Here is a 22,942-nt window from a genome sequence, read left to right as displayed (position 1 = left end):
TGAATTTTGGTGGTAGTGTGACTTTAAGACCTGGGCTACAGTAAATCTCTTCTATGTAGTTCCTAAGCAAGGCTTTTATTACCACCATATTTAACAGGTCTGTGTTTACAACTAAGCTTAGGGCACTTTAAAAGACTCTAAGGGAATTTTAAGGTGTGTGTGATGTACATAGCCTCCAACTGGAGAGTCAGATGACTTCTGAAATCTGAAACAGGAAGCACAAAAGTCAGACACTGATATTTCTTTGCATAATCTGAACCATTATGAAAGGTAAAATGGTATTGAAAGTAGGGAATGCCATGAAAAATCACAAGTACAACTGTACAGTCTATAGTAGTAAACCACTTTATTTGACTTTATTTGACTTAATTTTAACATTCAAATCATGGAGGCTATATTTCAGTGAATATACTATCTTGCATGTTCTTGGTGATTTGGCTTTGAATATGTTGCACCACTGCTGGTGGGTTCTCAACAGACATTTTACGATTTTTCATCACCACCTTTAAGAAGTTCAACTTTCATGGGACCAGGACCTTCTGAAACCTGTTAAAAAAGAATCCCTGATGTTGGGCGGCTAGTGAGTTTCTCATTTCTAGCTCACTCAGCAAGATGCAAAAGATTAGATCTCATTTTGGAAATTTGGAAAATGTGTTTGTTCCCACGTCTTCCACTTGAGCGGCACTCAGGTTCTATCTCCTGGACTTTTTAAAAATAGCAAACCAAATACACATTCATGCAGCTGTCGTGATGTACCATTTGTCTACATGCATAGACATAGCTTATTTTTGACATTGTAGGGACATTTGGCTGGTCCTCATGAGGAAACAAGAACTGCAGCTTTTATTATAAAGCTAGAAGAGTCAAAAGGTTTCTTTTTGGTTACTGAAGTTAGGGTTAATGTTTTTGTTACTGGTTGTGGCTATAAAACTCATTGTTGTTGTCTTTATGCTAAGGCTGAACTGCCACCACTTACACTGGCACTATTTTATTTATAAATCAGTATGTGGCCTATTACCTACTTATTTGTCATCCATCATGTCTGTAAAAAGGCGAACATTACATATCTTCGATCAAAGGACATTATTCAGCTTCTTGTTCCCTGTGTTAGGTCTGAGCTATGGAAACAAAGGTGGAACAACTTACAGGAACACTTTACACTTACTGTGCTCCCTTCATTGCTTGAATTTATGGCACTTGTAAATAACTTTGAGTATAGCCATATTGGAAGTTGTTTCTGCGATATTTGATTGTATATTATGTTTTTGTTTTTTTTTTCTGTTCGATTTATTTATTTACTTATTTTCACTTATTTTAGCCAGGAGTTTTTCTTAAAGTGTTATCTGTTGTCGTGTCTTTAATTGTTGTGTTTTTTGGGGTTTTTTTTGCTGCCTTCTTAGCCAGGTCATTCTTGAAAAAAAAAAAAAAAAGATTTTATCTCAATGAGTTTTTAATCCTGGTTAAATAAAGGTTACAAACAAACAATTATAAATATATAGAATACATTAGTCAAGACAATTTTATAATCTTGTTAAAAAAAATTTTAAAAAAAATAGCCAAAAGCATACAGTGTGTAATTTTTCCTACCTGAAGATTTTTATGGTCAACTTCCTGTTTGATGCTGACCCCACCCACTTATATGATGTCACACAAATTAAGTCGTGTTATTGCTATGACATTTTCAGTTCCACAAGTTTTGACTTTGGCTTAAAAGGCCAGAGAATAAATGCTAAGTTAAACGGTGTCAGTTTGTCTGGTCCCAGTGTATCTGAATTCCTCCTGTCTGCATTAATAATTATGTCAGTGGAAGGTCCTCATAAGGCTAGGTCCTCATAAGGCTAGGTCCCCGTAAGGATAATATTACTAACATGTGTTTGTGTGCGTGTGTTTGGGTGACAGAATGATAAATGAGTGTAGTTACACGGTATGTATACCTAATAAAGTGGCGCATGAATGTATTTTTAAAGATTAAAAAAGTATTTTTGTAAGATTTCTAACGGTTTTGTTGGTTTCACAGTAAGCTAGCCCGGCTGACAGAGTGGATCCCGGCGCTAACCGGTTTGTTTATCCGGCGGTCTGATCAGTGGGCGGTTATTTCTCTTTGGCCCCGCCCACTCGAGCCTAATATAGTCCTGAAAACGGAGTTAAAGCCTCGAGCGCCACTCGGACTTTTAAAGCGTGTTACATAACGCGCTTTCCAAGTCCTCTCGGAGTGACTACACACACACACACACACACCAGCCGCGTAACTACAACTCTACCCGACATCTCTGTAAACTTTCATCCCACTCCAGAGGCTCGCACTTCCGGCATTTTAACCTCCCGCAGGTGCCGCGCGCTATGAGCAGTGACGTGTGTTGTTTTGCCGAAGCCCGGCGCGTGGCGATTTTCGGCGGCACGCACGGGAACGAGATGTCCGGCATCATGCTCGTGTCCATGTGGACCAAAAACGACAGCGAGATCCGGAGGAGCAGAGTGCACACCAAGCCCTTCATGTGCAACCCGAGAGCCGTGGAGAAGTGCGCCAGGTACATCGATACGGATTTGAATCGAGCCTTCACAGCGGAAAACCTGAGGTAAACACCAGCGCTCGCGCCTAACCACTTCCCTCAGCCTCTTTGCACTTGTTTTTCTGTTTGTGATTACATCACGCACATCTCTTTGGCAATGCACTTTACACTGAGGCAAAAGTTCACACTGCTGCTCGTTCGTCATCCCCGATGGCGCGTGCACGATTATCACACTCTTCAATAACAGCAGAGAGCAGCCAGTCAGCTGATCCACAGCTTGACAAGAGTTTAGAGAAAAAAACGTGACTTGAATTATGTCAAAGTACAGAAGCGCAGTGCTGCCATGGCAGAAACAAATCTCCATCAGCATCTCGTTATAATGCAAAAGCACTTAGTAATTATGAGAAAACATCTCGTTATTGCATGAAAACTGGGCCTATATCATTATTATTATGAGAGAAGTATCTTGTTACTGCAAGAAAAGCATGCCATTATTATTTTGTTATTACCAGAAAAGTATTTTATTTACAAGAAAAACATCTTATTACTACAAGAAAACATCCTGTTATTACGAGACAAAATTTTATTACAAACATAACGTTATTACGAGAAAACAACTCGATAATACAAGTATCTAGTTATTACGAGAAAAGTATTGTGTTATATGCGAGAAAAACATCGTTATTACGAGAAAAGTATCTCGTTATTACGAGAAAAGTATTTTGTTATTTGCAAGAAAAACATCATTATTACGAAAAAAAGCATCTGTTTACTACAAGAAAACATCTCGTTATTATGAGAAAAGTATTTTGTTATTACGGAAAAAAACCCAATATGTTTACTACAAGAAAACATCTTGTTATTATGGAAAAAACACCTTGTTACTAAAAGAAAGCATTTCGTTATTATGAGGAAACATTTTGTTATTACAAAGAAACATGCCGTCATTATGAGAAAACAACTCAATACTACAAGAAAAGCATTTTGTTATTTGCGAGAAAAACATATTACGAAAACAAAGCATCTGTTTACTACAAGAAAACATCTCATTATTATGAGAAAACAACTTGATATTATGAGAACTATCTCGCTATTACGAAAAAACATGTCTTGGTTCTATAAGTAAACATTTAGTTATTATGAGATAACATCTTGTTATTACAAACAAACGTGCTGTTATCAAGAGAAGCCAACTCACTGGTATGAGAAAACGTCCCTTTTTTTTTTAAAGAAAAAAAGCATTTGTTTATTCAGGAAAGCAACTCGTTATTATGAGAGAACATATTATTACAAGCAAACATGTCGTTATTACGAGGAAACAACTCAGTACTACAAGAAAAGTATCTCATTATTACGAGAAAAGTATTTTGTTATTTGCGATTAAAGCATCTTTTTATTACAAAAAAAAAAAAATCTGTTTACTACAAGAAACCATCTCGTTATTATGAAAAAACCCACCTTGTTACTACAAGAAAACATCTCATTATTATGAGATAACATCTTATTACAAGCAAACATGCTATTATTAAGAGTAAACAAATCAATACTACATGAAAAGTGTGTCATAATTACAAGAAAAGTATTTCGTTATTTGCAAGAAAAACATCGTTATTATGAAAAAAAGCATCTGTTTACTACAAGAAAAAATTATTATGAGAAAACAATGTAATATTACAAAAAACGTCTCGCTACTAAAAAAATCTTGTTACTACAAGAAAACATCTCATTATTATAAGATAATATCTTATGCTGTTATTAAGAGAAAACAACTCACTGTTATAAGAAAGCATCTTTTTTTTATTGAAAAAAAAGCATCTGTTTACTACAAGAAAACCTCTCATGAGAAAACAACCTGATATTGCGAGAAAACATCTTATTTTTAAGAAAAAAGCATGAAGAAAACAAGCAATACAAGAAAACATCTTGTTATTATGAGATAAGATCTTGTTATTACAAACGTGCCATTATTAAGAGAAAACAGCTCACTATTATGAGAAAGCATCTTGTTTTTTTGTTTTTTTTGTTTGTTTTTTTTTAAAAAGCATTTGATTACTACAAGAAAACATCTCATAATTAGATGTTTTCTTGTAGTAACCAAATGCTTTTTTTTTAAAAAAAACAAGAAAACATCTCTTTATTATGAGAAAATATCTTGTCAAGCGTTATTACGAGAAAACAACTCAATATTACAAGGAAACATAATAATGTTTTATGAGAAAATGTTTTATTAGTTCTGGGTACTACAAGAAAACATCTCGTTATTATGAGAAAACAACTCGTTATTACAAGCAAACATGCCGTTATTACAACAAACAACATAACATTACGAGAAAACGTAGCATTTTACTTTAAAAAAAGCATCTGTTTCCTTTAGGAAATCATCCCGTTATTACTGAAATTGGTCTGACCAATTTTTGCATGTTAATAATCCCTAGGATTTGAGAAAACTGAAGATTCCTGTAATAACGAGATGTTTTCTTGTAGTAACGATGCTAAATCTCGTAATAAGGAGATTTAACAATTTGATTTAATCTGAGCAAACTTAGCAATGTCAATTTAAAAAAGTCTTAATTGAAAAGCTCTAATCATGAAAATAAGAGAATAGTCTTACCTACTACCTGTATGCATGGTGACAGAATATATCCTATATACTAAAGTATGTATATAGTAAAGTACAACCTAAACACCATCAACAATGAAATGAGATCATCCTACACTGAAATATACGCCGATTAGATTAGTTGATGCATGTATATACGATGTTTAGCTAGCATAACTGCAAATGGAGATGAAAGTGGAGATTTTCCAGAGAAAATCGTTCCATATCCGAGCACAATGTGAGCAATGTTAGTGGTGCTGGCTTTGCCTTGTGAACTGTCCCAAGTTAAAAACATATCCAGATTTTTAGATGATTTTTTTTTTAACATTGCATGCCATATGAATTTAGATAAAAAAAAAATATCGCTCAAAAGGTAAGGAAAAAAACATTATACCTGAAATTTAAAAAAATTCTTCCAAAGATTTTAACATTCAGGTCTAAAATGTTTAATGTTGTTGATCAAAGTGACAGAAAATACCATTTTTCTTAAACAAAATATACCAACAATTTTGACATGTTTAAAATTGACCTAGATTAGGACTGTTGCATGATGCAGCTGATTTCAAAGTCTAAAAAAATCTTTAATTTTAAAAAGATAAGCTGTTCTTTGGAGTATTTTTTTTTTCTTAAACTTGAGTTGGGGCATTGTGTAGAAAGTTTGTAGAAATAAACCAGAGACATGCTGCATTGAGAATGACAGTGGTTTCAAGTGATTTGGAGGTGATTGACATTTTATATTTTCCTTTTAAAAAAAAAACAGCATTAAATTGACGCTATGTGTGAAAGGTTCGTGGACACTATGCATGAAAAGGGTTACATAGCTTAAAGTTTTGGTTAACCTACACTGTGTACACAAAAGGAAATATAACTGATCTTTATTAATACTGAGTAAGTCATGATGTTAGTTAACAGAATGACTTAACAAGATGTTAATACTTAACTATTACCATTATCAATGGCTGTGCATATATGACTTAGTTGGCTGTTAATGTATACACTTCATTATTTCCTCATGCACTAAGCATTAGTACATGTATTAATTCCTCATGACTAAAGAATTACGTAAGTATTAACATATTGCTTATTTGTGGATCTTATAGTGAATTGTTACCATGCGAGTCAAATGTATACGCTAGTGTACGTGGACTAACAATAAAGCAATTTCTAAAGGGAAATGCTTGAGGAAAAAATGGATATTTTTTTTATTAGTCTAATTTTCCCTTCCCTCCACACAGTGAATCCTAACCCTAACCCTAATCCTTTATCTTTTTAATTAACTGTTGTCCTTTAAGGAATTCTTCAAACACGTTTTAGCCGACTTTTAAAAGCTGACTTTTTTTTCTTCAGACTTATAACTTGTCCCACAAGTTTTTTTGCTGTTTTGCTACAAGTTTCAGTCATTTGTTGAACTCTGTTAGTCATCATGAATCTCTTTGAGCACTAAGTGGAAAATGGGTGCCTCCTGAACACACATAAAGTCCCAAGAAGGTTACCAAGAAGGAAGTGTCCGCAATGCCGGCAATTCCCTCTGTTGCAAAACAGGTCAAAGTGTCTTTTGAAATATATAGCAAGGTTTCACAAATACCACGACTTGCATAAATGAATATGCATCAATGCTGTACATAACACATGTTAATTCTGGGCTAAAAACATCATTGTGTGTATTGTTCGCTGCAAATTGGGCCTAATTGAGAGTTTATTGGAGCCAAACTCTGTATGAGGTCCAAATAATAGACACATTTAAAACGTATTATTGTTCGCTTGCAAATGTGCTTCGAGTACAGCTTTGATTCTTTTTGTTTTTTTTTTAATTTATTTAAAAAGATAAACCAATATACTATCTATTCATGAGATGTTTTGAAAGCAGCCTGAGTGTAAGGTCTAAATGAAATGCCATCGTTGTAATTAAAATACAGTCCAGCGCTCTGGTCGCTGAAATACAATCCCCTCTATGTAACAGTGTATGCTGGAAGGGTGTTTTGGTAGTCTCATTTACATGTTGGAAAAAAAAAAGAGTTTGTATGGTCCATATGGCTCCTTTTTGAGGTTTGCAGGGACAACACTGTTTAGTTATTTATTCATTTATTTATTTGTGTATCTTCAGCCAATGGAAATACCTCATTCGTTCGCACCTGTCATTTTCCGCGTGACACGTTATGTCTAAATTGTGGTGTTGTGTGTTTATTCTCTCTTGTCTAGACATTACGACTAACTGCAAAACATGGAGATACTTCTAAGCTCCTCAGCTTACTTTCGACGGAAGACTGTATTCACGCGTGAACAGGAGAGTTAACACTTTAACACTGCGTCTACATCACAGTGTAGTGTTTCATTAAACTGCCTAACAAAGCATAACTATAAAGAGTAACCCATTAAAACCTGGGTTGATGTTTGTCTTAGAACACCCTCCTTCAATGAGCAAAGAAAATTTACTTTTTGCAGGATAGGCACCTTTTTGAGCAGCTTTTGTAAAAATACTGTGAAGGAGACATCTGTTTAGCATTTAGGGAAGGAGTCTCCAGTGTTAGCGCTTTGTAATAGTCAGAGGTGAAGCTGTAACTTTGAATTTTGTACCATGGGAAAGGTTGTAGGATAGCTATAACATAACTAGCTTGTTCCGTGGACGTTTCACAACATTAAATGTAAATATACATGGATAGAAAGTTCTTAATTCATTAAAAAAATCGAATCCCTGTGGTATAAGAGGAATTATAAACACTTTGAAATCAGTACTTAGGGTTTTTCAGGACCTTCAGCTTTAGATTGAAGTTATATGATTTACATGAACATGTATAATATTTATCTTTTCAACTTAGCCATGTGATACAACTTGGGAAAAGGATTTTTTTTTGGATCATGTTCTGGCAACACCCACAACACAGCACATCTCACGCAAACCACGAAAAGATAAATGACACCGCTCAGTAATTATCTCCGAGGGATTATAGGCAAATTATGTGAGCCTGTGAAACAAAGTCTTGTTTTTTTCAAGCATGCCAGCCTGAGATCAGTTACAAAGAGACACTGCCAACTCGCAAACTATTATTGGGAGCAACAATCTAATTCTGTTCCCGTGGCTCTTTACAGCCAAGAATTATGGTTGTGGGTGTGAATCATATCAGTGTTGTAAAAAGCTAAATCAAAATGGCTGTATGTTATATATTTAGTAACATTTCAGGTGATGGTTAGACGCTAATCTTGAGGGCTTGCTAGAAAACGCAGATTAAGGTTGTTAATCATGTTCACAAAGTTACCACCATGGCTCATTTAAAAAAAGAAACCTTTGTGAGGTCTATAGTCAGAAAGCAATGTTAGCTAACAACTAAGTCAAGAAACCATTTCTTTTTAAAGATGTTGTCTAATCTAATGATTCCTAAATCTCTTTGCTAACTCATTTGTAGAAGTTAGCAACCATGAGCTTATCGTGATCATGCTACGATCATGATCTGGACTTCATCCCACTCATGCTTTTAAATTACCACTTATACCATAGCACTGTTGAATTCTCTATTCTGATTGGTTAGAAGGTGTTGGTTAAATTTCTATAACAGCAGCTCTGACAGTAATTCCCTCTGCACTCGTTTTAATGCATTGTCTTTTCTATAGTAACAGCTAATTCACAGGGGCTTGTATAATGGATGCTAATCTAAGGCTAATAATAAACTGAAAATGAAACATGCTGTCCTCTAACAAATAAAATCATTTAGGATATATGGTGAAGTTTTCTGTGAGGAAATGTTCTGTAAGGAGTCTCCAGTGTCAGTACTCACTCACAGTCAGAGGTAAAGCCGTTCCTTTAAGCTTTCCGTCACAGGGAAGTCTTTGGGACAGAGGACATTGCATTGAGGGAACAACTGCTTGTAGAATGCTATAATGCCAGTGGTAACAAGAGCTAACTTGTTTCATGCACAATATCAAATGTAACTAGAAACAGTTTAAAAGTACCACAACATGCTGCCTCGTGTTTTATTCTGTACAAAAAAAAAAAAACTATTTCACGGGAACTTGTATGGCAAACAGTCCAGGTAGTCTTAAGTTGAACAGTAAAAGTATTAACAGTGACCAAGTGTTTTTTTTACGGACATTTCACAGTATATGAAATTATAAAGGGGGCATGGTGGCTTAGTGGTTAGCACGTTTGCCTCGCACCTCCAGTGTTGGGGGAACAATTCCCACCTCCGCCCTGTGTGCATAGAGTGTGCATGTTCTCCCTGTGCTTTAGGGGTTTCCTCCGGTTACACCAGTTTCCTCCCCCAGTCTAAAGACATGCGTTGTAGGCTGACTGGCATCTCTAAATTGTCTGTAGGGAGTGAATGGATGGGTGAGTGTGTGTGTGATTGTGCCCTGCAGTGGGTTGGCACCCTGTCCAGGGTGTCCCCCACTTTGTGCCCCAAGTCCCCTGGGATAGGCCCCAGGCTCTCCGCGACTCTGTGTAGGATAAGTGGTACAGAATATGGATGGATGGAATGAAAATAAAAATTCATAACTATAAATGGATAAAAAAGTACATGTCCTTTAATTAATAAGCAAATGTAATCGTTGGATATAAACTGCTGCAGTATAAGAGGAACTGAACACTTCTGGACATGCAGTTATTGCCACATCTCACCACTTCATTGTTGATTCTTTTCCTATAACAGCACACCCTCTTGTGTTTTATTCCAAACCCAAGACTGCATTTACCTGTTAGATTTAACATGGCACGCCAATGTCTCTCCACAGCACGCCAGGTGGAGACGAGCTGCCATATGAAGTTCGGAGAGCCAAGGAAATCAATCAGATATTTGGACCTAAAGGAAGTCCAGATGCCTACGATGTCATCTTTGACCTCCATAACACCACATCCAACATGGGCTCCACGTTCATCCTGGAGAGCTCGACTGACCACTTCAACCTTCAGATGGTGCATTACATCAAAGTAAGCAGCTTATAAACTTCCTGTGAAGTTCATAGGAATCTTGTTGGGTATCATGGAAATAATTCTAAAAACTAACGTTGCACCTTAACCATAGCTGTTAAATTTCTATATGCTTTAGCGTACACACCTCTGGTTGTCTGACTATTTCACCTCAGTTTATAGTGAAACCTTGTCAGTAAAGTAATTTATAGCAGTATTGTTTTGTAGCATGTAGCTAACACGTCACACTCGAACCCTATTAGTGTACTACACTTTTTTCTTCAGTGGTTCTTAAGGGTTTTAATTAACGGTGTAGGGTTCTACATAGAACTTTTAAAGGTTCCCTCAGAGGGACAAGCTTAAAAACCTTTTAAGGTTATAGCTTTAACCAATCGTTTGTGCAGGGTTCAAAAATTTGAGGAGTTTATTTATTTATTTAGTTTTTGGTATTTGTCAACACTAGAGATGATTATGTAAAATCAATTTCTTAATTCACGTATGTAATATTTCTGAACTTCCTATTCATATATCTTTAGTCACATGATTATTTCATTCAAATGCTAACAAGCGTTTGCTCCTAACACCTGATATGCTATTGTCTCTCATACACACTACTTAGTTAGGAATGCAGGAATCTTGTTTGAGAAATGCAATGCAACAAATTTAAAAGAAGCAGTTCCTGGTAGTCAGCTCAGTTCCTGGTAGACTTTTAGATTGCACTGTATGTGGCGAAACTTGCGTGACATGCATGTATTCAAGCATGTAATCAAGCAAGGTTACAGCTGGCTTATTCATTTAGCTTATCGTAATCACGCTAGTATCATGGACTTCATACTGTTCAGATACATATCCTCCAACATAAGGAAACATTCTGTACATTGAACTGTTGAGAAACATGTCAGCTTGTGGCTGTTGTTAAAAGCACATTGCTATGTCACTAATAACTTCCATAACCAGCATAAGAATTTAGGAGGAAAAGACTACACACAGAAATGTGAACAGAATTAAAGGAACTCCCATGTAAGGAAGTGAGACACATGGAAATTGTAAAACATTAATTTTGTCCAGTGAACCTACTCGTTTTGTAAGGAATAAAACACAATGGGGTGTGCTGTTATCAGAAAATAATCAGTGATAGAGTGGTGTGATGTGGCCCGTGAAGCTGAGTTAATGTTATCACCACAAAGTGTGCCTTGTGCAGCAGAGGTCAGTGGGGTGAGGATGGTATCAGCTTACAGTGTCACCTGTGTGCCTTCTGCCCAGAAATCCATGGCTCCGGAGAGCTGCATGGTGCTGCTGAACGAACACCCTCAACTCAAATATGCAACCACCCGCTCAGTGGCCAAGCATGCTGTCGGTGAGTCAAATATTCAGCTGTTCACATTTTTCAGTGCAGCACCTTGTTTGACTGCAGGCTCACTGTTTAAAGAATGTCACAATTTTTTTTAAAGATTGCCTTTATTGCCAAAGTCTGCTAAGATGAGTAAACTTACTGGGGTGAGGGGGTTGAGGGGGGTTGTTGGGGTCAGGGCGTAGTATGTGGTTATAAATTCTACTATGGACTTTGATACAGATGACTGTTCAAACCGCTTCATTTAATTTAAATTTATTCATCTACCAGATGCTTTTATGCCAGAAGACTTGGTTTATAATGATTGACCAGGAAGGTAGGAAGAGCAAAAACAACAATACACAAGGAATGCAACAATTGCTGGTCCTCAGGCTGTCAATGCGATTCTAAGAGCACCATGAATATTACAGGTTAACTAACTGAAGAAGACTCTTTCCGTATCTGTATTTGGATTTAATCTTGAGGTGGACATGGCCTTAGCTGTAAGGTTAAAAAAAAAGAACCCTATCACTATACCCCAGGAAACACTGGGATGGGGGATAGGGGAGTGGGGTCTAGTGTCAGCAGTGTCAGCATGGTCTGTTAATTCTTGCTCTGACAGTTCCTCAACCTCAACTATGGTGAGTTTGGAAAGTATTCAGATCCCTTAATTTTTTGGACACTTTAGTGTATAATTGGTTAAATATAAAATGGATAAAATTTACATTTTTGATCAATACTTTACACACAATGACATATAATGACAAAAACAAAAACAAGTTTTTAGGAATTTTTGCAGAGAACACAGACCCTCGGCTATGGCGCTCCAAATTGAGCTCAGGTGCACCCTGTTTGCTATGATTATCTCGATATGTCTCTAGTACTTGCCTGGAGTCCACCTATGGCACAATCAATTGGACATGATTTAGAAAGGCACACACCTGTGTGTATAAGGTCCCACAATTCACAGTGCATGTCACACCAAAAACCAAGCCATGAAGTTCAAGGAACGCTTTGTAGATCTCTGCGATCAAATTGTCTCAAGACATAGATCTGGTCAGGAGTATAAAACTATTTCTAAAGCTTTCAGTGTTGCCACAAGCACAGTGGGCTTCATCATAGTGAAATGGAAGAAGTTTGGAATCACCAGGACTCTTCCTGGACTTGGCTAGAAGGGCCTTGTTCAGGGAGGTGACCAAGAACTGAATGGCCACTCTAACAGAGCGTCAAAAGTGCTTTGCAGAGATGGGAGAACATGCCAGATAGACAACCATCTCAGAAATACTCCATCAATCAAGTCTTTATGGTAGAGATGGTAGACGGAAACCACTCCTGAGTAAAAGGCACATGACAGGCACTTACTGGATCCTTAGAGCATGAGAAAAAAGATTCTCTGGTCCGACAATACTTTGGGCTGAACTTCATCTGGCGAAAAACCAGGTACTAGTCATCAACTGGCTAATACAGTCCCAACAGTTAAGCATGGTGGTGGCAGCACCCTGCTATGGTGGTGATTCTAAGTGGCAGGGATGGGGAGACTGATAAAAATTAGGAGAAAGATGAATACAGTCAAAATACAGTAAGATTGACTGGGGTGAGGGTTCATCTTTCAGCATGACAAGACCCAAAGCGTAAAGCCGTAGACAACACTGGAGTGGCTTAGGGACAAATCCCTTATTGTCCTTGAGGGACCCAGGTAAAACCAAGACTTGAACCCCTTAGAACATCTATGGAGAGACCTGAAGAGGGCTGTTCAAATGGTCCCTATCCAATCTGAGTGAACCTGAGAGTATATACCACAAGAATTGAAGAAACTACCATTTTACAAAGTACTAAATATTGGGTCTGAATACTTATCTAATTTAAAGCTTTCTGGCAGGCTCTCTGTTCAGAACAAATGATATGTTCATTCTGAATAATGTATTTCATTCATTTACATGCCTGTACTAGATATTTCAAAAGGACTTGGGTGGCTGAACACCCCCACCCCCTCCCCAACACACACACACATACATGTTGCAATCCCTTATATAACTAAACACACCAGCGAGCAATGTTCACATGTTATGTAATATCTGTATCTAAGAGCCTGACATGTTTTTCAGGTCTTGAAGTGGGTCCCCAGCCTCAAGGAGTATTGCGAAGCAATATCTTCGAGTCCATGCGGATGATAGTGAAGCACGCTCTAGACTTCATTGAGATGTTTAATAGTGGTAAGGCTGATAGATGCTAATTGCCTGGCAACCAGTTTTTTTATGGGATGTATGTAAGAAACAGTGGACACAGAACACATTTAAAAAGCAAGAACACATCACAATAATAGTAATGGCAAAAAAGAGCTTCCAGAGATTTAAGGATTATAAAGCATAACATCCATTACATTATTTGAGAATGCACAGGGCCATTATTCTTCTCCTAGTCCACAGACAGCTGTGTAAATAACAAGAGAATTTTTTTTGTCATAGCAGCACATTTAGTACATTGAGTCACCAACTTCTGTTGTATAAATGAACCTGACATTTATACTTTTTGAGGAACAGGTTTCTCTAAAGGCCTTTTTTGTGCACTCACATGGTGCAAAAAGCAGCCTTGGGTATTCACGTGTAACATCATCTGTATCGTGCCCAATCAACACGCACACACACACACACACACACACACACACACACAGATTTTGTCTTCCTTCACTTAAGCGGAAACATGCAGCAAGAGCCAGGGCCTGACGAGTGTGTCTGGTTCTGCTTGTGCATCTTGTGAATAGGATACTTGTTAAAAGTTGGTTAGCTTCCATGTTGTTAGGAGTGTAACACTGCCACTGCGTTGTCGCGGGTGAATGCTTCCCTGTGAGTTTTGCAATGTGTTTTCCACTCACCCAAGTTTAACTGTTCGGAAGCTGAGTCAAGAAACAGAATGACAAAGGAAGAGGATGCAGCATACCAAGAAGGGGAGAGAAAACATACATAGTTTTTTACAGTTTACATGACGTTTTTTACAATTTTTATATAATTTCTATGATGGCAGTGTTGATCTTTTATTTATGTATATACTCAACTTTGGTATAACATTTAAGTTTTAGTAATAAAACACTTTTGTTGTAGGTAAATAATAAACAACAGGGTTTTGTGATAAAGAATTAGTGACCTGGAAGTGAATTATTTTCTTATAAAAGAAAATAGTGTTTTATTCCTCTTATACCACTTCTACCAACACTAACAAATTTTATTAATTAAAGAATGACACATTATACTTTTTATCCATTTATAGTTACATTTCATGTTGTAACTTCTGTGAAGTTATTTCCTGTTATCAGTTACGTTATAGCAGCTACAAACAGTCATACCCTCACCAGCCTCTCCTTTTTCTCTATCTCTCAAGAAATTAATTAGACAGTACTTAACAAAAGAAAAAGCTTGAATTTATGACTTTAATATTTCCAAAAATGTGAAATAAACATCATCTCACAGACAATATCATCATATCAACTATTACACTACTATTACATTACAGTCCCTGTGTTAGTCGTTACTATAGAAATGATACATATTAGACATTAAAATATTGTAATGAGCACACTGATATGAATATTGCAGCTGGAGCTACTGTAAGAGCTGCTGTTATAGAAAATTAATCCACACCTTCTGATCAATCAGAATCAAGAATTCAACAGCGCTGTGGTGTAAAATGAGTTTAAACACTTTCATGATCCTTAACATTAAGTATATTTAGAAATGTTAGAGACAAATGATAGATAGATAGACAGAGAGATAGATAGATAGATAGATAGAAGAGCAAGTAAGTAGCATGCAAATAGAACTAAATGGCTAGACATGAAAAAAAGAATCATGCAAAAGTAATGTGCTGAAAAACCCACAGAACACAACCCCAGTGGAAGCTGAAACAAAGTGGTGGATGCAAAATGTGAGGCAGACACACCTAGCTCTCTTAAAACATGTGAAGTTGTAATGCATTATATATTGCACACTGAATGTCGGGATTATATCTGTATCTCACTCGCCACAGAGCAGAGGATTTACCATGGATTTACCTGATTACTCTAAAGCTGGAATGACCTTGTGTAGCACTACTTATGGCCAAATGTGATTCTCAATTTCAGTGTGATTCTCACATGAAAACTGCATGTCATAAAACCCAAGACAGAACTGTTTTCTTCCCTTAAAATGTCAGCATGTGATCACTGCTATGACGCTTGTCTGAGTTGCAAAACTACCATGTATGCTAATGGTCAGAAAAAAAATCCTTATTCCCTCAAGCTCACTTTTATAGAAGTGAAAATCCATGGTGTCTGCTTGTCCAGCCACAAATGGCTCCAAACTTCTCTTCTTCACCTTTCAAAACGTGTTTTCTATAGCCATAATATTGTTATTATTATAATACCGAGGGCTTGTTATTGTTTAGATCACCCTGATTTTTACACGAGTCTGGATTGTGATGATTGACATTAGCAGATTGTAGTCATTTTCTTTAATCGCAGCTCTACCGTCAGAGGATCTTCATCATATGATCTGGCATGGAGAACCCACATTATCGAACTAGAAGTCTGTTATAGAATTTGAATATAATATTGGGATCATCTCGTACAGTGTGACAAGTAGTAATCTTAAAAGATTGCTGTAATTGCAGTGTCATAAATGACTACAAAACCACACACAGCCACACAGGGTGTGTAATTAGTAAATGCTTTACAAACCCTAAAATGTGGAGTCGCAGAGTTCCTGCTTAACCTTGTAGTTGGCTATTATTTACATATGTTATTTTGCAGATGATTTGATCCAAACTGACTTAAAAATGAGGCAGAACCCAGTCAGAGCACAGAGCTGAATAGTTGAAGGTTAAAGGCTTTGCCCAAAGAGTCAACAGCGGATATCTGGTACTCTTGGTATTTGAATTTGACCTTCACAATCCGCTACGATGACAGAACCTCGAGCTCCTTTCGTCGAAAACCCATTTAATTTCTCTTTAATCCATTTTTATGTCCATGACTGTATATGTTAAACCAGGGCTTAACATCTACTTTCTTTTCAATTCTGCTTATAAACTAGTGTTTTGGTTATGTGGAGATGGTTTATGAAAAATCAGTACCGAAAAGAATCCCACAGGACAGCAAGTACAGTTTTGCTTCACATTTCCTGCTGAACGAAGAACCCAACCCTGCTGAGAAATCTCAAGCTGAACAAACACAGCACCAGACTCGCACAGTAACTCGCACACTTCCAGATTCCACCATGAAAAATCACAAAAACATGATCTTACATCATTATTCAGAGTTGGCTTAAGTACAGGCCATGCAAAAAAAATAACAGTAATAAATAAAATCTAAAAGGATAAACAAAAATAATAGGATGTGCTGGATCAAGTGCTATTTTATAAGCTGCTGAATAATGAGAGTGGAAGCCATGTTGTGGTAATTACAAGTAGAGCTAGTCATGCAATAATACAGTATAGTGCCAATAGATTTAGGCCAAATGCTTCATATATCATCATATTAGTCTTTTTTAAATATATTTTTCATTTTTAAATTGTCAGATTTTTAAAGAAAACACACAATTTCCTTCTTCAGTCCGCATTTTCTATCCCCGATTTTTCAAGTTTGCTTGTGTTTAAAGGCTGGGGTCTAGATGCTATTGAAAAACCTGGTCTACGATTCTTGTACTCTTTTTTTCTGAAGCACGATTTGCATAATCTTTTGCATAATCTGAATGAGAAGCCCAGGAAATAACAACTAGGAAAGGAATTTACTCACTAAAAACTTTTGGGAGTTTAAGAGGTTAAAATTGTCCCAAATGCTAATTAAAGACTGAATAAACCTAATAATGAAAAAGGAAGTACTAATAAAAGATGGAATCTGTGACTAGTTTCTTTCAAGTTCTAATGAGGCTGTTTCCTATTTTTGTGCTCCACAGTTTAAGATTCCTTGGAAGCAAGCATTTGAGTGATTCATTGCTATGGTGTGTGTTTTTCAAAGGCGTGGAGTTTCCAGCGTGCCGTGTGGAAGTGTTCAGGGTGCATGAGAGAGTGGATTACCCAAGAGACACAAACGGCAACATCGGTGCTATGGTACATCCTCACTTACAGGTATTTCACAAGCATGATCATCCTCTCTTATAGTGTCCTGACTTCATCTCTCACTAACAAGACCTCACTAACAAGAGCATTTATATAAACCTTGCAGCTGAAACTACTAATGTCAGAGCTTCTGCTGTAAAAAAATTAATCAACACCTTCTTCAACAGCGCTGTGGTATAAAAAAATCACTATCCTACTCAACTCAGTTGTTGCACGTGACTGGCTATTTTGTAATGTTCACTTCACACGCAATCTGCTCCTATTTGTAAAATCCTTGTATTAATGTTCCATACATTTTATTAAAATATTAACAAATAAATATCTCTAACATAGTTAACATCCATTTTGAAAAAAATGAGCAATAATGTTAAATACATTACTAAAAGAACAAAGCAGTGATCTTAACACATCAGCGTCAAACCCATTGTACAGAAGAGTGAATTATTATTAGCCTAACAAAAAGTTGGATATTGGTTTAACACCTTCAGGCACACTTAGTCATCGAGATAGAAAGAGAGAAAGAAAGGAGAAGGGAGAAGAGAGAGGCTTTATCTTGTGCAAAACTGAAGAAATCTGAGAGTCATTGGGAAGACCGAGGCTGCCCGAGTCCCACACTGTAAAAGCAAACACTGACCCGAGACGAATGTGTGTGTCTTAAAGCTGTACATTCTTAAAAGACTGCGTATATTTAACAAACGAACATGGGTGTGTCCTGCAAACCAAACCAAACAACCTGAGTCTAGAAAGAAAACTCAAAATACACACACACAAAAACAAACTGATCTGGTGAGCACAATTTGTGGGATGTTTTTTAATAACTCTCTGTTTTGACATGCTTTTCTCCTCACCACGGTTGTAAAGAGTGATTATTTGAGTTACCTTCCGCAACCTTCCGTTCTTCTCCTTCTCCTTTGACCTCTTTCGTCAAAAAGGCCTTTCCACCCACAGAACTGGAAGTGTCCCAGGTGATCAGCAGTTTCTGAAATACTCGTACCAGCGTTAATGCCACCAACACCACATTTTAACATAACAATAGCATTTTTTACATAACAATTGTAGCATTTTTTAAAAGAATTGGTCACACCATAGACATAGTATAGTATACAATAGTATGTGTGCTTTTTACATTATATTCAGTGGCGCATTGTTCACGCTTAATTATTTCGAATGAATTAGCGCAAACAACAAGACACATGTGCAAGGACAGTGTAAATAATGTTTATAATTGGAGATATTTCTTCTTTTCTTCCCTCTCTCTCTCTCTCTCTCTGTAGGATTGTGATTGGGAGCCCCTGAACCCTGGTGACCCAATGTTCCAAACATTTGATGGGAGGACCATTGTGTACGAGGGAGCCGGTCCAGTTTACCCGACGTTTATTAACGAAGCTGCCTACTACGAGAAGCACCAGGCCTTTGTCACCACTTTCAGGGAAACACTCGCTGTTAATTCCATTCGAAAAAATACCAAATAACCATCATGATAACCAGCACCATAAAAAAAGCTGATCTCTAACTGACAGAGAACTACAACTACTCTCATATTTTTTTTTACAGTTTTTACAGAAATGTTTCACTTATAATCATTCAAATAATTCAAACTAAGTCAGGTTAATGATCTATTTACAATTTCAGAGAAAATCGTTGAATATTTTTATATTAGTTTTAAGGTTTGTAATACCTAACCTTTTTTTTAAAAACAATATTTTATGGTGCAGTTTATATTTATAAAATTCTAAATCGTCACATTTTAAATCACATGCATTTGTATTTATACTTATATTCCTAGTCAATTTTTATACTTTACCAAACAGAACATGTGGAATATATAAAGCTATAAAAATTGACTTGCTGTGTCTTAGCTTGGTAAAAAAAAAAGTGGATTTAGATAGTTCCTAGATTCTAGTACATATTTCAACATGAAATTTCAACACTTTCATTGACTTCCTCTAAAGACTCAGAAGTGTGAATCGCCTACATAAGGAATAAAACACAATAAGACAAGCTGTTATAGGAAAATTGTCAGTTATTACAATTTAATTTATTATGAACAGCTTGTCTCATTTAACTGTTTATAGTTATCTTGTGCAATATCCACGAGAAAAGTTAGTTATGTTACGACAGCTATCAGCGATCTTGTTTTTTTCTCTCTTGAAGTTAATAAGACAAAAAAAACCTATCTTATCGTGCTACAGAGAAACCGTCTTGAAGATGTTTGTCAAAGCGATTTTTCTTAGCTTGCTAACTAGCTAGCAGAATGAAGTAACAAAGTCAAGTATTTTATTGCTCCTGTTTAAGTTTATTAACAGCTTTATTGGACATTTTAGCTTTTTTTGCGAAGGAAACTGTAAATTCTACCAAAGTCTACAGTCAGGTCACTTGATCATTTGACCACAAGTCGATTTTTGTTTGCCGTCAGCCATTGTTAAGCATCTGTGGTGGATTGTTGTTCATGGTTTTGTGGTGTTTTTACCTGGAGAAAGAATTCTCCGTTTGGCTGTTTAGGGTGATTCCATGATTACGTTGCCATTTAGTCTTGTAAATCTTAAAAACTGAATTTTTTTAAGAAACATTTTTCAACACTGAATCTAAGAAAATATCAAAATCTAATCAAAAATGTGTCAACAACTTTTTTTTATGAAGTTTCTTTGCTATATTTTGCTTCCAAATGAGTTGAAATGAATAGGGTTAGCATAAAATGAGCATCAGTATCATAAGGTCTTTGGAAGTGAAGAAAAAAGTATGACAGAACTTAATTTTCTTCTTCCCATGATCTTCAGGAAATTTAAATGATCAACTTCCTGTTGAACATGTGACTTGTGGAGTAGACCAAATATTTCATAGGGGTGAATGTGTTCAGGTACCAGGGTGGAGTGAATGTTGTAGGAGTAAAATGCAAAATTTTCATAAACTATCATGGAAAACTATGTTTCAAGCGTGAGATGTTAAATGGATTCACGCATTACTGCAAAAATAATATGATTTCTAAAGTATTTTAATGTTATCGAGATTATATTTCAAGGTAAAGTGTAGTAATAGTGGGTTTGGGTTTGTTGTTTGTTGTGAAGGACACTTTAGCGATGTTACTTTATGTTACTTTAGCTATAAAATGTCTTTTACCTAACGTACATATTTAATTCTATGTAATATCACTAGCACACGAATGGCACCCCAATCATGGAGTCACCCTTCAGCTTAGCGAAGCAGTGCAGGAGAAGTGAAACAGAAATTAGCAAAGCAAGACACTGTCTAGACGGTGTCTAAAGTTACTTTTACATGTCTGCTTATTCTTTTCACTTCTATTCCTCTGATATAGAGAGCATTATTTATATTTTTGCCCTTTAAACAGATTTACAAATTTGTATCTAGTCTAGATCGTTTGGTTATGTATGCTACTATGCTATGTAGTGTCTCAGAATAGTATGCTATGTAGTACTGTTTAGTACTGTAGTATGGGATTTCAGACAATAAGACAACTGAGACATTTTATTTTCTGTAATACTTAAGATGTGTGTCGGCTGTTAGATGTCGGCTTTGCCACACGTTCAAACACTGGTGCTAATTTTGTACCCTAACAAACTTCACTTGGCCTAGTAAAGTTACCCAAGGACAAGTCATCGAAGGCATGTAGGAGTGCAGACTTAAGAAGAATCCATCCTGAACCAATTATATATTCATTCTGTATTGATGTTTTACTTTACTTTGGTCTATTAACAGAGAGCGACATTACCCACAATGCTGTTTGACTAACAAGTGGCACCAGTTGGATTTAGCCCTCACCTTTTCTCTCTACCCAAAGAGAGTGATGCGGCGGTGCTTTAGTAATTTAGTCTGTCCAGCTCGTTTATCACCTCATTCTCCAGATCAGCTTCCAAATCTTCAGCTTTCATATTAACACACTGCTAATTTTCTCTTATAAAACGACAACGCGCCAGCAATGTTCACACAAAAATACACCACCAAACCTACAAATTAGGCTCAGAATTACAAATTATTACAAATATTTCAACATAAATATATGGAATATGTTTCGGGGTGGACTTTTCCTTTGTTTCATTGTACTGCCAAGTTAGAACCTCGGAAGGAACTTTGAAGGAACGTATGTTTCACGCACAATAAACGAACTTACGTTCCCTGTGATAAACGGACAGCCTTAAAATTTGATCTCCACACTCTAACCTGTTCAGACTTTACAAGTGATAGAGAGACGAATTGAGAATGAATGGAAGAAATGATTTCTCTGAATAATTGGAAGTGTTCTGATAATTTCGAAATTTCTGGAAGGTTCAGACGTGTTTCGATCTGTGCGTTATCAGCTGTACAGACTGGTATGATCAGTCACTTGTGGCATTTGTGACTTTGTGTCTTCTTTTGTGTAATTTTAGTGATTGCGTAAACCAGGCTTGGTTCAAGTGGTGCTGTTAAAATGGGAACAGATTGAAAAATGCTCACACGGTCGTATCTGATGTACACATTTAATACAGAAATATGGGTTTTGACTTATGACAGAAAATTGCACACTATTTCCACTGTGATAATATAACTTTTAGCAATGAATGACATTTTTATTTAACAGCAAAATGCTCACTGACCTATGCAAAGAATATTATGTTCTCAGTAATGTAGCACATAAATATAGTGCTCAGTGCTCACGGACAATCTGTTTAACGTTGAAGATGTTAAACGTCAGATATGTGTGAAGTATTAATTTCAAATTAGATCATATACTGTGTATTTTAGTATTAAAAATGAGATTTTATTAGATTACTTATGAGTAAATTGTTTTTAATGAACTGTATGTATCAGCTGCTGTCTGTTGTTTCCCCTTTTTGTTTTGGATTGCACATATTTAACAAGAAAAAAAATGAGAATAAATATTTCATATTTTGATCTTGTTTCAATCTTGCAGTGAGAACAGACTCAGATTTGTAACTAAGTCTTGCGTAATGGCTCTCGGATTTGCATCCAGAAGCAGAAGCAGAAGCAGGTTGAAGAACATTTAAGGAACCTGGAGGAGAAATTGCAAAGTCGGTGCCAATGCAAGCTTTGTCTCATATCTGCATGAGTTATTTTCGTTTTTACAGCAGAGCACCACTAGAGGGTGACACTCACTTATATAAAATATCTTCAAACAATATCTAGAAATCAAAAAAATATCCTTCTCGTTGAAGTCTTTACATTTACATTCATTGGTTGATAAGATTAAATAGCTATTATCTGAAGTAACATACATTACTAAGTGAGACGCAGAACACAGTTCAAACCTAAAACTGAGTACTTGATGGTTACGTCTTTTGCTCAAGGGCCCAACATTGGCTCTCTGACAAAGTTGGGACATGAACTAACAACCATCTGGTCACTCAAATGCAGAACGTTTACCAGTGAGATACCACGGTCCGAATTCATACACACCCTCAAATTTGTAGGATGTTTGTTCTGATAGAAATATTTAAGAGGTTTTAATGTCATGTAGTTTCACTTCCTACAGCTTTCATTGCTTACACAGCTGTAACTCATACAAACAC

At 36.4% G+C, this 22,942-nt stretch overlaps 1 protein-coding gene across 1 annotated transcript; it reads left to right on the top strand.

Moving 5' to 3' along the window:
* Positions 1–105: 105 nt before the first annotated feature.
* On the top strand, positions 106–22,307 carry aspa (aspartoacylase). The gene is made up of 6 exons (XM_026921501.3): positions 106–2,576; positions 9,832–10,027; positions 11,270–11,363; positions 13,442–13,549; positions 17,320–17,429; positions 18,695–22,307. Exons 1-6 carry the CDS (start codon positions 2,341–2,343, stop codon positions 18,890–18,892), a joined length of 942 nt encoding a protein of 313 aa, XP_026777302.3. The 5' UTR covers positions 106–2,340; the 3' UTR covers positions 18,893–22,307.
* Positions 22,308–22,942: the final 635 nt, after the last annotated feature.

This window comes from Pangasianodon hypophthalmus, chromosome 27 (genome assembly GCF_027358585.1).
Source record: "Pangasianodon hypophthalmus isolate fPanHyp1 chromosome 27, fPanHyp1.pri, whole genome shotgun sequence".
Lineage (NCBI taxonomy): Eukaryota > Metazoa > Chordata > Actinopteri > Siluriformes > Pangasiidae > Pangasianodon > Pangasianodon hypophthalmus.
This window is presented reverse-complemented; position numbering and strand designations above follow the sequence as displayed.